The sequence below is a fragment of the Drosophila arizonae genome, chromosome 5 (genome assembly GCF_054131065.1).
Source record: "Drosophila arizonae isolate 15081-1271.41 chromosome 5, UAZ_ARI_1.0, whole genome shotgun sequence".
Lineage (NCBI taxonomy): Eukaryota > Metazoa > Arthropoda > Insecta > Diptera > Drosophilidae > Drosophila > Drosophila arizonae.
The window spans coordinates 20,124,307-20,142,443 of record NC_142925.1 but is presented as its reverse complement, the minus strand read 5'-3'; the positions used below and the strand labels follow the sequence as shown (position 1 = coordinate 20,142,443).

Sequence of the window (18,137 nt, the reverse complement as noted above, 5' to 3'; positions counted from 1 at the left end):
AAGCATATGTATATTTAGAGAATTATTATTATTATTATTATGGCGCGTCTGGGGTTATAAATACCTCTATATGTAGAGTGTTTACTCCGCTTCAGTTTATTATCAGTCCGAGTTGACTGGGGTCGCCTCGTTGTTGTTTGTCTGGCTTCGCATGAGTAATTTCATCACCCGAAATACATATTCTGGTTCGATCAAGGCAAAAACTCTGACATGTTGCTGAAAATCTATCGTTTATCTTAGGATCTCAGTGAAATTTCAATTAACTTTCTCTTCATATGTCTACATATACAAACATTCATATATATATTTGTATATACATTCTCGATTTGTCTAGCGATCAGTATCAGCAGAAGTATTATTAGACGGGTGCGTGCCCCACTTGAGATCCGCAATTCCGATCGCATATGCGATACGATGTCTGCAATTGTTTTTGCGTCTCAAAAAATCGCCCACGTACCTTGATAAGCACAATATAAATCATAAATCATCTAATCTCCATATTAATGTGTCTGCACTGAAGGTTAATGATTTTTCTAATAAAAAACACACTTGAATCATCGACATCGCCAGCGGCAATCCTTGATCTCACTCAACAGAACAAAAGAAAAATATAAATAAAATATATAAATTTCTTAATAATTTATTCAACTTTGAGTTTTCGAACTTACAAAACGAGTGAAGAAGTGTGTGTGTGCATATATTTTATTTATTTGCAATCAGGATATATTATTGCACTTATTATAGGATATATTTAGAGAGTTTTTTAGATAATCGAGTTCATATATGAAAACCCAAGTGTCTAATTTACTTTCTCTAGCTCTTATTGATTTCGAGTTATGCTTAATAATTAATGCCAACTACAGATGTTTATACAAAAGATCAATTAATAACAAGTAAGAAGGCTCCAGTCGAGACTGCTCGACTAGGAGATACCCTGAACCCTCTAAGCTGATATTCTAATTATACTGTACCTCTTTTATGCACACATACATACACATGCATCCACACGCACGCATAAGCCTGCGCTCTGCTAACTGCGCAGTAAGCAGCGACTGCGCTTGGGCTGCGCTGCAATGTGGGCAATATTATGAGAATTTATTTGTCGAATAATTTCTTTTGTAGACATACGATCTTAATGAAAGTTTTAGAGTGTAATCATATGGTATATATGTGTGTACATTCCAAAGCACAAGTCTCTAGTATTTGAAATGCGTCTTTTACAAATTGGGGGAGAAGGGGGCGTGGTATCCAAAATCTGTAAATTACAAAATCTTTGTATCGATTAACTTTATATACAACGAAAATTTGAAGACTCCAGGTCTAAAAATGTTCAAATTAGGCTAAAAAAACAAAATCAATTTTTCGATTATTCTCGATAAAAAATTTATCGGACGATTTTTCGAAAAAATAAAGCAAACTCGTACTGCGTATGGTACACACAAGTATGCATGCCAAATTTCTCTAGCTCTTATAACTTCTGAGATCGACGCACTCATACGGACGGACGGACGGACGGACGGACGGACGGACGGACGGACAGACGGACAGGGCTATATCGACTCAGCTCGTCACGCTGATCAAAAATATATATACTTTGTGGGGTCTGCCACGCCTCCTTCTGCCCGTTACATACTTTTTCACAAAACCATTATACCCTGATTTCCCATTTTCAATGGGTTCAGGGTATAAAAAAAATATATATATTGGCTAAAGATATTAATATATGTCTTCCAGAAAAGTCTACTTTTTTATTATGCGCATTCCGTGGATTTTTTTAATTATGTTGAAAATGCACCAAAGTAGACTTTTCCGGATGCCCATATATATTATACAATGACTTAAAATATCCAAAAGAAAGATATACGTGATTTATTAAAACTATATAAAGTATATAGATTTATGAATTAAGAGTTTGGCTTGAACTTTTTAATGAGAATTATAATGACTGTCAAGCAGCAAAAAAATTAAATATGAACTATTATACATATTTTATAGGTTTAGAGAAATATGTTTGTTTTGCGCTTTTAATATTCACGTTTGTATCAATATATGCTGAATTTTTTATTAATATATATTATAATATATGTATACAAAGTTAAAAAACTGTACTTAATTTGTCAGATTTTAAAGAATTACAGACAAAATCTTATGAAAAATTCTAATTATAAAATAATCTGAACAAAATTTAAACGACATGTAAATTGTATTTTACTGTAAACTACTTGTTTTACTTGATTTCAAAAATCTTCATTTACGTGTACATTTTTAAGATTTCTTAAAATATAATTCTTTTCTTCCGGTCGGAAACTAAACTGTTTGCCATCAAAATATTGTATGTTGGGGCTTTCAGTTTTGTTTTCAGCTTTTTATGAAGCATGCTAAGAGCCTTTTGTTTAGTATATTTACATACATATATATTCATATTTTATAGTCATAAAAAATTCATATATATTTTGCATGACTTTTGGGAAATAATTTATGGTTGCTTGGGCTTAAAGTCCATGTTGATTCATGCTACACGGAATTTAAATCATTTAAGAATAATATAGAAAAAACGTTAATTTTTTACTCATAAATATATTATATATATGAATATATTTACTTTCGTTTTTGTTGTTTGAGATATATTATATATTTATTTATATACGCGTATATTTAATTAGAAAGTTTCAAGTTTGCAATAAGCTTACCTGTGCGGAGCTTTTTTGCTTATTCTGTGCACAAACCAACGATATTTTAGAAAAGCTCGTTGAAAGCTAACTGAGCCGTTACATATTGATATTATTGATTTGGAATACCCTCAATGGGTCACACACTCAATGCACCTCCCGTGTAAGCGGAGGTCACTTCTTGTCAATGGAATATTAATGCCAGATTGTTAAAACTGTGCCAGGGCCACTTGTTTCAATGCGATTTTTAAAAAACGAAGGTTCTTAAAGAACAACACATAAATACCAATAAAACAAAAATTAAAAATAAAGAAAATTAAATTTGAAATAGAACTGACAATTGACAAAGTATGTCAAATTGCAATAATGCCATGCGCTGTGAGATTACGAAAGCTACTCTGTGTTCTATCTATTGAGTGTGTGAGATACCCGCATCAATAAATTCTACATTATTGCGCTCTACTTATTATAAATGTTGGATTGAGCCCGTTGCATAGAAACCAAAAGCAATTATACTTTAATAAGAAAAAACTTGTTATCAATTATAGTTGAAGCACAAAATCAATCAACAATTCGAAACTGTGCCAGTGCACAACTGTTCATATTGTTCAAATAAATTACAAAGATCGTTTATTATTTATCTCTTTACTGAAAACAATTTTTTAAATAACTTGAAAAAATTATTATTAAACAATGCACTCAATAAAAATAAATTGTTTATAATTTTTTGGTTGTAGAGTGATATGTATATTTATATCATTCATTATTATTTTCTTAATTCCAACAGCTTTTCCAAAATAGTTTTTTTTCGGGTCATTAGTTAATTTGTTACATATATATATATAAAGTAGGCATTCAATTAAGTTATTGTTATCTGTGTAGTTTTAAAGTGACTCTATATGTTAAATTTGATGACTCAATCAATAAAAATGCCTTAGATATGTCCAAACAAATTTATGGCTGATAAGGACAGTTTAAAAATTCAAGGAAATAAAAATATTTATCATAGTATAATAAGCTTAAAGATAGTCAGACAAGCAGGCGCATGCAGATGGACAGCTGAATAGTCACATAAGACTAAATTGGTTCGATGATTAATCCTCATCAAGTATTTGTATACTATAATGATGTGGCTACAGAGTGTTATCAAAGCAATTTGAATTAAACTTTTGATTCAGTCCTTATATTTTATATCTATACGTTATATTGCACATGCATATGTATACAGCATACATACATATATACCATGCTTATCCTTTTTCAACCGAAATACACAACAACATGTATCCAGTTTCCCATTAAGTTGCCTGGCATTAAACGAAAAATAAGTTCATTATCTTTCGTATTGTGCAGGTCGGAAGTAAACAAAGATGCGTAAAAGACAAATGCTCTAATGGCATTTCGAGCCAGAGGCAGCTGGGCTGCACATGCGCGCATTTCTTGTATTCACATGCGAAACAGAGGCAAACAGACAGACAGAGAAAGAGCCGAACGAGCGATTGCTAATTCAAACTGTTGAACAGTTCAAACAGTTTACCTGCATGAGTTGGGCTGGCGGCAATGGAGTGGAAAATCAGATAACAAAAGAGAAGCTGTACAACAGCAAAAGCAACAGCTGTGCAGGGCAATTGAATGGAATGGTACACCGAACAGCTGCCACTCCCCCGCAGCTGAGATTGCAAGCACGAGAAGAAGAGAGAGAGAGAGAGAGTAGCAGCAGCAGCAGCAGATTAGCAGCTAAGCAGCATACATAGATAGAGAGTGAGAGCGTGCACTGTTAACTTACCTTACGTAGCTAACATGTAAAGAGCACACAGCAAGAGGTGCGAATTGTGGACGTTTAACAGTGGACAAAACTGTTAGCAGTTGAATTGAGCACGAACAACGTTTAAGAGCAGCGCAGTCTGTTAACCTTAACAGAGCTGGCTGCCTCTTAAATACTGTTGCCTTGGCTTCGCCTCCAACTAGAATTCAATTGTATCGGGAACTTTGCGTTGAACGGACGGAAATCAATAAACAGCTCTGCATTGAAATCGACGTCAGCGGGAACGGCGTCTGCCAAACAACAACAAAAATAAAAAATCGTGTTTAACAAAAAAAAAACAACAAAAAACAAAGCGAAAAGATTTTAATATATATAGATATATATTTTTGTATATACTGGTACACAGGTACAGGGAAGAGAAATAAAGCAAAAGTGAAAAGACGGCGTGCGGTGCCGCTCAAAATGCTCGCTAAATTCCAATGTGTTAAATAATTTTAACAAATTAAGTGTGCAGCTTTAAAAACAACAAGAAAACTGAATATCAGAACAGAACTAAAAAGAAGCTGGATTTCCCCCTCAACGAAAGGCCAACTTTGCCAACAGCCAAGGCGAACGCAACCTGTAGCTCCGGCAGCGACGTCAATTGCGACGCTAACAGCAGCAGAGCAGCTGGCGCCTTATACGTTAACGGACTTGAAATTGAATTGAGTTTTGTGTTTTCGTAACGCGGAAGCGCAAAAAGCAAAAAAGCAAACCAGAAAAAAACAGAGAGAGAGATAGAAAAAAGCCAATCGCTTTTACTTTTGTCTTCGATCCGAAACCAAAAACAAAAAGGAGTCAAAATATCAACCATGTGGTGTATTGTGGACCTACCAGACGGCACCCAGCGGGCCGTCAAATTGGATCCCAAAGCCCTCGGCCAAGAATGTCTCGAAAAGGTGAGCAAAAGTCGTTGGACTTCCATAGCAAGTGCACCATTTGAATTGTAGATCGACAATAGCAAAACAATAATAATAGACATTGGACTCTCCTAAAAAAAAAACTGTGCTAGAACCCATTTAGTTAGTAAGCATTAAGCATGGCTAATTGATTGCCCACGCTTAACACAAATAACCTAATAACTGTGAATTGTTATTCGAAAACAAAATTCCTACATTTACGATGTTTGTTTACTTGAAAACACTTGGTCATTTATTTTTTAGTTGTCTACAATTCGACAGGGGCATATAATTTAAATTGTTAAATTTCATTTTGGTTCAAATCAAATAATAAGTCCTTGAAGTTATGTAGATAAATATATATAAAAATTTCGTTTGATTGACATTTTCACTTGGTCAAAAAGTTCAAATTTAGTTTAATTTCAATGCAACTGAATTAACTAATATTAATTAATATTAAAGCATCTACAAAGTATTTGAAAGTTGCTTGGATTGCAAATTAATTTTCCAATATTAATTTATACAATTTCGATTTTATTTAATTTATTTATTTTTATTTTTGTAATAAATTTTTATTTAAATTCTTATCACCTGTATGCCGCCCAACTATCTTCGAATGTGTTCCAATATTCGAATTGATTCGCATTTGTTGTCTGTTATCAGCTCTTCGCTTAATTTGTTGTTTACGCCTTGTTGCTGTTTGTTTGTGCATTAATTCGTTTTAAATGCCAAGTGAGTTGCCCTTGTGTAGAGGGGGTTGGGCAAGGGGCTAGGGGGTCTGTCAGTGCCCCCTACATGGAGTCTTTCCTGGCCGCCTTGAGGCCGCTCGAAGTTCTCTTATCTTTTTGTACTGCGCAGAAGTTACACGGGAATTGCGAAGCGAGAACAAAGCACAAACGATACAGCGCATTGGCTATAATTAGAACATTATTATATAATATGAAGAATCCTATAAGATTTTCGAACACATGTGTAAGGTCAAAATATCTTAAAGAATCTCACAAAGTATTGAAAATCATATAAATTTTACATTCATCTTAACTGATATTCACATAATCGTAAAGCCTTATCAGTACAATCAACATATATATTATAGATCAAAGGGAGTTCATGACCAATACTACTCTATAAAGGGATTAAGGGTATTACAAGAAGGCCACAACGCAGTTGTTGCCCCGCAACGTAATAGTACAAGAAGCGTAAGAGCTATTGCGATATTCCATATATGGACACAAGCGCCATTACAAGTCGTATATCATCAAGTACATACAAGTACATATATATATATATTTAATCTATTTGTTAGATTTGTACTCTCTGGTCAGTTCAAAGTCCAAGTGCTCAGCGCCTACTTGAGACGCTCAAAGCAAACACTCGAGAGCCGCTGCTTCTGTTACGGACAGGCAGCACTTGGACCCACCCAAGGACCACCCCCACTGAACCCCCCCAAAGAGCTGTGGCTCCCGTATCGCCTACGCGTAACTTCTTTGCTCACATGTATACCTTCTTGACTTTAGCTCAGATTACGACCCAATTTGGCAATTCGACTTGTTTGTTAGCCTAATTAAGTCTTTTGGCGTATTTGTTTTGTCGGCTCCATTTCGCTCCTCTCTCGTGTGTGTGCGTGAGTGTGTGTGAGAGTATTTGTGCAATCTAATCAGACGAAAGTTGTTATCAAGCTAAAGTCTATAGTACACACTGTGTACATATGTCTTTCATATATACATGCATACATACATACATATGTATTCCTGTATCACATATACTAGGTACACACTGTAAATGCTAACCAGGCCAGTCCCTATTTGGATTTCCATTACCGTTGCTTCACGCCTTTCACTTCATATTCTGATGTTGCCATGTTTCGTATCTCTTCCAGATACCTCGACACTAGAACTTCGAATTCGTATTGTTTTTTTTACCGAACTAATAGTGCTCCAGCCCTATCTTATCAATTATCTGATAAGCACTTTGCATGTTTTTTTTTATTTGGCATACTTATTACCGTTTAATTCGTTTACCAAATGATTTTGAGCAAACAGAAAGATATATAACTTATATAGATAAATATATATGTATTACATATAGGTGAATGTAATTTTCTAGAAACTTACATTTAAAAGATAATTAATCAATTATCTTAAGAAAATATTTGCTTAATTTTAAAATGATATAAAAATACAAAATATTTTCATAATATTTATTTAATTTTATTATAGGGCATTTTTCATTTATTTCAAATTTTAATGAATAACTTTTCAATTAAAAATACTATATATTGTATATATGACTTAAGCCATATAATAAATTTCATACAGCTATTATAAATATTCCATAACTATTTCTTATGCTCTCTAATCTAATCTAATGTTCGAAATCATTTTCACCTTTTTTATTAGCTTAAAAGTAGGTGTTTAATTTTTAATGCTGTTTCTAAGCGAAATTTTGTTGAAATTATTTTAATGCATTTTTAATTGATGTCTTCAAAATAATTGGCTGATGCAATGAATTGTCGTTGATTGCATCAGGGAATTTTTAGAAGATTTGAAGTTTTAATGTGCTTAAAAGTATTAAAAAATTAACATTAAATTGTTATTGAGAAAGCTGTCGTTTTGACATTCAATCAATACTAAGATACTAGATGCTCTAATCTCTGTTCGTATCTCTCCCTCTCTCTCTCTCTCTCTCTCTTTCTACTGCACTCTCTCTCTCTGATAACAGGGTTTTGCTCATAATTAATGCTAAGGCACGATTCATATTCCCATGCCATCAGTATTCTGTCAAACGGTACTTTGTCTTTGTCACGACCTTATTATAGACGATTTGCCGCATTAATATAGTTAATATTTAATCAGTTGCTTGCCTGCCTGATGATGATATGCGTCATCAAAGAGAATTTGAACTCGAGTACGGATTCGGATTGAGATTCGGTTTATGGATTTGACTTTGATTTTTCGCTTTGCCTTGCGGCTTATCGGGAATGACACGGCTCTTGTAATGCTGATTAGATTAATGACGTTGCCAAGCGCTGTGGATGATGATGGTGATGGCAATGTTGTCATCAAATGCCACGCCCACTGCCCAATGGCGAGTTGCGCAAAACTGGTTAATTGAATTACTCAAGTTGATTTTTAATTAATTTTCAGCCAATGAAAGAGCACAAAAAAAAATGACTGCACAGCACTTCACTGGCAATTAACTTCCGTTCTCAAGTGTTTGCCCAGCAAATCACAGGTGATATGGATGAATAGCAAACAATCTGCAGATATGTCTGATTCACGTGCAATTTGTGAAATGAAAAGAGTCCGCCTGAAAGTTGATTGACCACGATAGACAGTCATACATTACAATCCAGTAATTCGGATTGCTTCTAGATGAACAATTATCTCGCAGCTATTTAGAATGCGATTAGACTGATGTATTTAGTATGAGTGATTATATTATAATTGTTCTAATATAATCATTAAATTTCAATACAGTAATCTTTGTCTTATTTTTTTCAAAAATAAAAATATTCTTTCTGACTGTCAATATTTGACATTTACTTTCATAATGTCAACTTATGATTATATTAGTATTTTACTATAGTGTATCATAGCTATATATTAATCTTGAATATATGAGAAAATTAGAACTTTATATTTATATATGATTATATTTATATTTAGCTGTCAGTTTTCTTGTTACCGACTGTCAACGTTTGACAAATCAATAATCAAATTATTTTGTAAAAAAAATAAATGTTAATATAATATATTTCTGAACTAATTGCTTTAAGTGATTATCATAATTAAAATACAAAATTAAGATCAATAGATAGAAAAGTATCAAGAATCTTTCACTCTATGACATTAAACTCACTCTATACATTAAAAACCTCAGATCGTAATACTTGAAGGACATTAAACTTCTCTAAAAGCTGACGCTTCTCGCTTTTAGTAGAGCTCGACTGGGCACGCACAATGCGATTTAGCGCCTTGAGTTGGTTATCAGGCATCAGCGTTTCGTGCGACATGCTGCTGGGGTTCGAGCCAAGGCTTAAGCCGCGATCGCGATTAGTGCGAAGCAGCTGTTCGCAAATGAACTGTGCACTGAGCAGATAAGCGTTCGTGACATAGCAACGCTCTGGGTGGAGAGGGGTCGGTCGATTGGGCAACGGCTTTAGAATTGCATAATTTTTGAAAAGCAACTAAAGCTTATCGCCCGCGGGTATATTGAACCCGAGCGGGCAGAGAGCGGAAGACTGCAGCTAGCAAGCCTGACAAACTGATTTACATTTGTATTACATGTGCGACTGCCATGCCGAGGCAAAAGTTGTGACGCTTTTTCATGCTCGCATGTCAAAGGCAAATTACAGAATGTTCGTTACAGAGGATTCAATTCAAATGCATTCAAAGTCAGCCCCCGGCCCCCGGCCCCCGGGGCATGGCCGCTGGCAGGGGGCGGTGCTTCCGTTTTGCCGTTTAATGGGCCAACCATTTGCCATTCGAACTGTACTCCAGTCCACGTTGGCAGTGGGTGGGTCACCGCCCGGCTTGCACTATGGGCCGCATGCAACAGTTTTCGCAAGTTGTTAATGAGTTTGCTAATTACCTGTTACTCGCTTGTGCCACAGTGAAAACTGCTGCAGAGCGCCACTTCTACATTTCTCATCAATGTTAAGTGAGCAAGCGAGCTATATGAAATGTGCAATTGGAGAACAATTGGCCAACTTATCGTGTGCCCACTGTACCGCAGTCAATTTTGTGGTTTCGAGTGGCTACTCGTTCCGAGCTCTGACTGCAACTGTCAGCGCGAAATGCAACTGCAAGGCGCAAAGTCCAACGAATTTCGCAGCGTCATTTTGCAGTCATTCGAGGCACTCAATAGAGAATTATGATTAATCAATAGGCTTTTCAGAGCCCCACCAATAAAAACGCTAGCTGGGTAAATAGGAGAGAGATATTATTAGAGTAACATATATTGATGACAGCGCCGTACTATTCAGTTACAATGAAAATGCTTATATTTTTTAGTGCGAAATTTCTAAGTTAAATTCTTTTTATGAAGCGCTTAGAGAAATTAAAGAATTGAGTACAATTGTGAAATTAAATTTCGCATGCTTATTTAAATTTAAATTTTTTAAAGTTTTAAAATATGAATTAAAATATTATTATTATTTATTGTATTAAAATAAATGAATATCTTTACTGAAAATAGGTTTTTAAATAAAAGTGTTATAAATATAATATAATAAAAAAAAATATACTTTAAAATATTATAAATATTTATACAATTTTTTTTTTTAATATTTCTAGCTACAAAATTAGTATTTTAATACATTTATTATAATTTTATTTATTCGTATTTTATTTATTTATCTATTGTTTATTTTTATAAATAGTTAATTTATTTTATATAAATTTTTTCATTTTTGTTTTGTTTTTTTTTTTTTTGAATTTTTGCTATTTCTTTTCAAATAATTTATTATATTTTTGAATTTAATTTTATGTTACCTTTTTTAAATTTTTATCTCAACTTAATGTTTTAATAACATATAAAACAATTCAAGTTTTTGCATATAAAGATACTCTAAAGCACTGTGACTAATATATAAGCCATCAGTGTATAATTTATCATATCGCATTAGGCTCATAAATTATTGAGCGGATGAAGTGGAATACTAAATTATTTGAATAATAATTATGATGGGAGGAGCATGGAGTAATAAATAATTAGAATAGCTACTTGATCCTTATTTATTCAAACATATCCATTGTTCCTTCCATTCACAAAGGAAATATAACTGCTCTTAACTATAGTCGCGCTCTTCATACTGAAGTATATTTCAATATTTTCAAATGCATAGTTGAATTTCATGATCAGCTCAATCACTGCTTTGTCATTGTATTTAGTTAATGATTTGGAACACCTAACTAGCTGGCTGCCTCTGTGGCTCCCCGCCTAGCTGACGTAAGCATGAATTTCCGTGCTTTGCTATTGACTACAACGTTAACTGATTGCTAGCTGGCTGGGTGGCTGGCTGGCTGGCTGGTTGGCTGGTTGGCTGGTAAAGTTGGCTGTCGTACAGGAAGCAGCAGTTTGACTTTGGCTGGCTTTGGGTGTAATTATATTTGTGCGCGCTGCTGTCAGCTGCCGTGATGCAGCTGCAGGGATGCCATATGGCTGAGGCGAGGCGCTGCTGCGACGCGCTGGCTGAAGTGCGTGGCAACAATTGAAAGGCGTGGGCGTCGAGCTGGGCTAAGCTGAGCTGATGGGCCAACTGAAGTGGGCCGTCAAGCGGGTCAAGTGCAGCAGCACTAGCAGCTGCATCAGCAGCTGCCTTTGGCCAATTTGCTTGACAAAAGGCGGCGCCATTGCCTGCTGCATAGTTTGTGAACAGCATCTCAACTTGGCACATGCCTGCCAAACAATTTGTATCTGATGCATGCGCAACATTGTGTCTATGTGTGTGTGTGTGTGTGTGTGTGTGTGGGCGTGTGTATTGTATTTATTTATGTAGGATTAAAAATAAAAGAAAAATGCTTAAAGGCAGTCATTCTGATAAATCATTAGCACAAGAAGCACTGCGTCTTACTTTGCGCTCTGCTTGCATCGCTCGTTCTTTGATAAGCAAACCTGAAATTTCTTATGTCAACATCAACGATCAAAAGAGAAAATACAAAAAAATATATATATATCTATATATAGCGAACCGAACCAAGCGACAGACAGCAAAAATGATAAAGCAGCAGATATCGGCGCTAATCAGTAACGTAAATGATAAATAATTATTATTATTATATATAATTTCGTTGTATGAATTCATTCTTAAGACGCAATTTCCACGGGAAAATCTCAAGAGTAAATGAATTGTTTTTTCTTTTTATTATTAGTATTTACACATTGCCTAATTCAGTTTAATTATGCACTGCTGAATTCTTTTGGTTTATTGCAGTGTGTAGCCTTGGCCCCAAACGCTTCGATCACTTTTTGAGCTCTAAACTTTTTCGTAATACTCGCATTACAGGAGTTTGGAAAAGAAAAAACAAGGAAAATAAAAATGAACTTTGTTGGGCAACTCAATTTGTGCCTCAATATATATGCAATTTATACAAAACACTTTGCTATACCCTGCGCACAGTGGGCTGCCATGGGGTAGTATGATTTCGATGTGGATTTCATAAGAAATCTATATGAAAACGACCAGCTAGATAAATTACGCCGTAATCCATTTTAAATCTGAAATCTACCTCATAGAAACTATTGTCTAACTACTGAGTATCTGCTAGTCTAGCCATTTAACTAGGGCATTCTTGTTTATACTGTCTGTTGTCTGGTTTTTATCACACATTTCTTTTTCAGCGCTCGTTCTCTTACCGATGGTTTTTTATATTTTTTAGTTTTGTTCAGTTTCTCTTCGCTTTTGTAGGTGTTATTGTTACTGTGACAAGCCCCAGACACGAAAAAAATTAAAACGCAAAAAAACGCGAAACGAGATTTACCTATACAGCTGTACATCCCTATATAGATTATACAATACATATATATTTGCAAATGTGTTTGTGTGTGTGTGTGTGTGTAGATATATTTGTGTATCTTTTGCCGGTTGTTTTTTCGCATTTCAAGTCAAGTAACATTTGACAAAATGTGCTTACATATTAGCTCGTATCTGGAGCTGTATCTGAGGGTGTGTATCTGCAGCTGTTGAATGTATTTGTATCTGTGCTGAATGAAGTTATCTATAATTTATGTGTATGCTTAAAATGTATCTCTAGTTGCATCTATATCTGCGTATGCAAATGTATCTATATCTCTGCATATGTACAATTCAATTCAACAGATACAAAATGTATCTATAACTTCATTTGTATCTATATCTTTAAGCTGTTTATATATCTGTTGAATGTGTAGCTGTCTGTGTATATACAGATACAGATACAGATAGAAGGTATCTCCATCTACATCTCTTGATTGTATCTGTATCTGCTGAATGTATATTTGTATCTGTGCGTATCTTTAGCTGTTGCTATACCTGTCTTTATATCCATATCTCTTGAGTGTATCTGTATATGTAGCTGACTCTATTGCGTGCTATTTGGTTGCTTCTTTGGCTGGTTTTATTTTCGCATTGCTGTTGACATTTCGCCTTGAAGTTAATAATTTGAGTAAACATCGTAATTAAACACATTCTATTTGCACAGCGAATTAACTTCTTCCCACTGTCAGATGGTGATATAACTGTGTAAAGCCCTAGACGTATCTGAAAGAGTTTAGAGATTGATATAGATTATTTCGCAAATGCAGAGGTTATAATTGCGTTCCAAGGCCCTTGACGAGATATACTCTATTAATTATGTATGTATGTTTCCCTGTTGTATAGTATTTGCTTTTTTTTTTTTTTTTTTTTTTGGAGCTGTCATATTTGCGTTGTTCTTCGGCATAGCGCAAAAGAAGAAAAAACAATATAAATATTCCAACAAGTTTTTTTTTACCATAAATTTTAAACACTCGCTGATGACTGTTCCCATGTGTAAGCTCATATATCGTATATATATATTCATATGCATATATAATATTTACTTTATTCGCATTGTGTATGGCTTGCTACCATTTTTTCGTTGTTGTTCCGCACACAACTTCGAACTGCGCAACAAAAAATATATATATAAAGTATATAAAAAAAAGGAAGAAAAACAATTTTATTTAACAATTTGCACTTCAAGTTTTAGCAGCCATAAAATTTGTTATGCTTAAATTAATTTGCTGGCATTTCGATTGTTGTTCTTGTTGTTGTTGTTGTTGTCGTCGTTTTTTGTGCTGAAACATTTACTGTTTGGCTGCTTTGGCATTTTGTGTGCTGGCAATTTAATTAGCATGCGGACACGGCCAACGATTGCAGCCTGGCTTAAAGCCAGTGCGGGACATGTTCACTAGATATGCATTGATTGCATAAATTGCAAAGTTTTTCCATTTCCCCAATGCATAATCGAATCGAGGCACAAATATATGTACGTATATGAATATAGTATATATAGATATGCATATTGCTTCACATATGCATAAAAAATTATTCATGTCAGATTTACTTTTTGCCATCATTTAATTGCTTTATTTTCCAAACAATTAAATCCGACAGCAGGCAGCAATTGCTTTTGCATCAACCACTGCCTCATTGGCCAATTTTCGAAAATTAATTGCAAGAACAGCACAAATGCAGCGCACTGCTATTTGGGGCTAGCCCCAAGCAAGTACACGTCTGCTTCCTTCTGCTGCCTGATGTAGTACAAGCCCGCCCCCTTTATCAATATGCATTTGCCTGGGGCTGTCGCTTTCATTGCGCCAATGTCGTCTATCAACTGCTTTGTTCTCGTTGTTGTTGTGGTTGCTGTTGTAGCTTTGTGGGTCATGTGGAGCGGCCCAAAACTCACATTTGTTAGCCCAAAATGCAAAACGACCAACTGGGAACTGTGGCCGAGCCAAAGGAGTTGAAGCAGGCAAGCCGACAGAGAGCCAAACAGACAGAAAGACGCCAGAGTTGTCGTGTGACTCAATCGATATGGAATATAGCATATAGAACATGGAAATTGAGTTTAGCTTAACAGCTTGTCGCCTGTCTAGCTCTGTCAAGTCAAGTCAGCGACTGTGAGCGACACTGATGCCAACTTCTGCTCCAATAAATTCCTTGAAAATGTATGCTATAGATGCTATATTATTTGGGGTAACAATTTCATTTACTTATAATCGTATGCTAGTGTGTTTGCTGTTGGAGTGCATTACGTTGCGAGTTTGGTATTTCGGTATCTCTTGCCATTGACGTATTTATTGCTTGTCGAGAAAATTGTTGTAGTCAATTATCATTATTTCATTTGATCTGATTTTATAACATTTTATTAGATATTCGTAGCAGTAATCTGAAATATATTTATAGTATGTTTAGCTACTCAGCTGAGCAGGGTTTGAGACGGAAAAATTTGAAATTTGAAAATTTTAAATCCTCTCTTCAAAGAATTTTGATCCATGAGCCTTAATTATATTTTCCTATATACATTTTCCTCTTCGGAAACCCATTTATACTTTCTCTACAAATGCCAACTGGAAGAGGTCTATAGATGAATAGATAGACAGATAGATAGATGGATGGATGGTTAGATGGATAGATAGATAGATAGATTCCATTAATTCTTTCGCTACAAATGCCAGCTGGAAGAGGTCTATATATAGATAGATAGATGAATGAATGGATAAATGGATAGATAGATGACAAACAGATGAATAGATAGATAGATGGTTACATATATGGTGGATAGATGTATAAATAATGGACACCAATCGATATATATGTATATAGATAAAGACACAAGTATTTTGATTGATACATTGATACATAGATATATAGAAATATAGATTGAAAGATGACTAGATAGCCACAAAGATAAATAGCAGCCTATAGCTAGATGAGCTATCGCAAAGGCCCATCTCTTTAGTAAAGACTCTTCTTACAAATCTAGCATATTTGTATAGAATAACACAGTTATACACACTATGTACAGCTATTACAGCTATACATTTCTTCAAAAGATATATGTCAAGATAGCATCCCAAAATATATAGTTGGATACAAGTCAAGCAGATTTACTAAAGCCTACATGAAATGTTGGAGTTGCTTTGGCAACTCTATTTTGTAGCCTGACCTGGCCCGGGCTGGGCTGTTGTGGGCGGTCCCGGCAACAACAGCTCGTTGTGGTGCGTGCACCTGTCCTCCAGGCAGCCTGTGGCCGGGTTTGTTTAGTGCGTGTCCTTGCGAAGGCAGCGCAATTTATGTTTACAGCGCATCGCCAGCTCCTGCGCCCGCCAAATGTATCTGGCGTCCAATCAAAAGGAAATTAAGTATATTCGCGTGCCATAGTGGGTGGTTGCCCGGTTGGCTGTTTGGCTGGTTGCTTGGTTGACTGCAGCTAGATAGATGTCCACTGTATATACATATATATATATTTTTTTGCGCGCGCCGTTAATGAAGTCAGCTCACGTCACGTGCGCGGCTCAAGTTGTGGAAGCGCTCAGCTATCGATTAATTGTTAAAGCCAAACAACTGAGCCGAGTGGGTGTGGGTTGAGATGGTGCCAGGGTGGCTGCCTGCCTGGCTGAGTGGGCCATCTCCAGTAGCTAATTAGCCATGACTCTGTATGTGTGTGTGTGTGTGTGTGGGCGACAATGCCCACGGACTGCGACAATGCGATCTTAACAGCCCCGCTAATCCAGCGACAATGACGACCACCAGCACGACAATGCGATAGTCCCCAGCTCCCACTTCCCCCGCCCCCACGACGCCGCCATACAAATAGCCCACACAGTCCAAGGCAGCTTCGCTTTGGCTTGGCTCGGCTTGGCTCTTGTTCTGCTTGAGCAGCGCTCCAAGCGCTGTGTGTTGGGGGCGAGGGGGGCAGGCTTTTAAGCCGGCACTTAATGCAATTACCGCTCACTGTGCAACTATGCAACAGTGGCGCAGGCCATTAGACTTGGTCAAGATATTTGTAAAGCAAATTAATTATATTAGATATAAAACTCTTAAGCAAAATACTCGAAGCCAACAAAATAAAAAATTAAATAACAAAAAATAAATAAATAAATAATACAAAATAATTAAAAATAAATAATAAATAATAAATAATAAATATTAAATAATAAATAATAAATAATAAATAATAAATAATAAATAATAAATAATAAATAATAAATAATAAATAATAAATAATAAATAATAAATAATAAATAATAAATAATAAATAATAAATAATAAATAATAAATAATAAATAATAAATAGCACTACCAGCTTAATTATTTTATATATTTAATATATTTACAAAAAAAAAAAAATTACAAATTAAATTAAAACAATTTTAATAAAATTCCTAGAACATCTCGAAGTATTTTGTTAATATTATAATTTCCTTTAAGCAATATCTTAAAACCTTTCAGCAATTGCTTTATAGTTTTTACTTAACCTTTCGCACCACTGTGCACTGACCGTGAAAACATTGTGAATAGACAGGCAGCCTGGCAATTCGACTGGCAGCTGACACGAGGGCCGTAATACTTTTATGATGATGACCAGAACCTGGACGGAATACGACACCAGCCAAAGGAGAATCAATGTAACTTGCTGCAGCTGCTGTTGCTATTGCTGCTGTTGCTGTTGCTGCTGCTGCTGCTGGCAAATGATAATACCATTTGGGCTAACCACGAGCTAAGAGCTATGACTACTCAAACTTGTGCTCATATCCGTGGCCATTGTTCCTGGCCTGCCTGCTCGGCTGGGTACTCGGCATATCCTTGAACTGCTTTTCACTCTGGCAAAGAGGAAACGGCAAAACCATAGAAACCTGCCACCAACAACAAAGCTGCAGCGGAAACAGGTTCCCGCCACGCCCCTTCTTCACTTCTTTGAACCGAGCAAACGACGCTTAGAACAATAATAAACAATAAAAAAAAAGATGCCTGCTTTAAAAAAATTTGTTCGAGCGACCATAGAATTTCTGCTGGTGCTTAGCTTGTGGTTTGGGTGGTTCGCCTGTCTGGTTGGGTTAGTTGGGGCTGAGGTGGCTTGGGTGCCGCTCGTCGAAAACAATAAATTGCGTGAAAATGAAGCCAAAAACCGCAAAGCAACAACCACAACTATGCGAATGCATTGAATGCCATTGTTATTTGTTTGTTATTGTTATTGTTGTTTTGCTTGTTGCTGTTGTTGTTGTTATGCCGAATTCAAAAGCCAGCACCTGCTGAGC

At 35.6% G+C, this 18,137-nt stretch overlaps 1 protein-coding gene across 1 annotated transcript in view; it reads left to right on the top strand.

The window, feature by feature from the left end:
* Positions 1 to 4,623: 4,623 nt before the first annotated feature.
* Positions 4,624 to 18,137, top strand: part of dnr1 (E3 ubiquitin-protein ligase defense repressor 1) — a 32,009-nt gene continuing 18,495 nt past the window's right edge. The window contains exon 1 of the mRNA XM_089469511.1: positions 4,624 to 5,372. Within this exon, the coding sequence (XP_089325637.1) occupies positions 5,286 to 5,372 (87 nt within the window). The 5' untranslated portion in view covers positions 4,624 to 5,285. The remainder of the gene's footprint in view (positions 5,373 to 18,137) is intronic.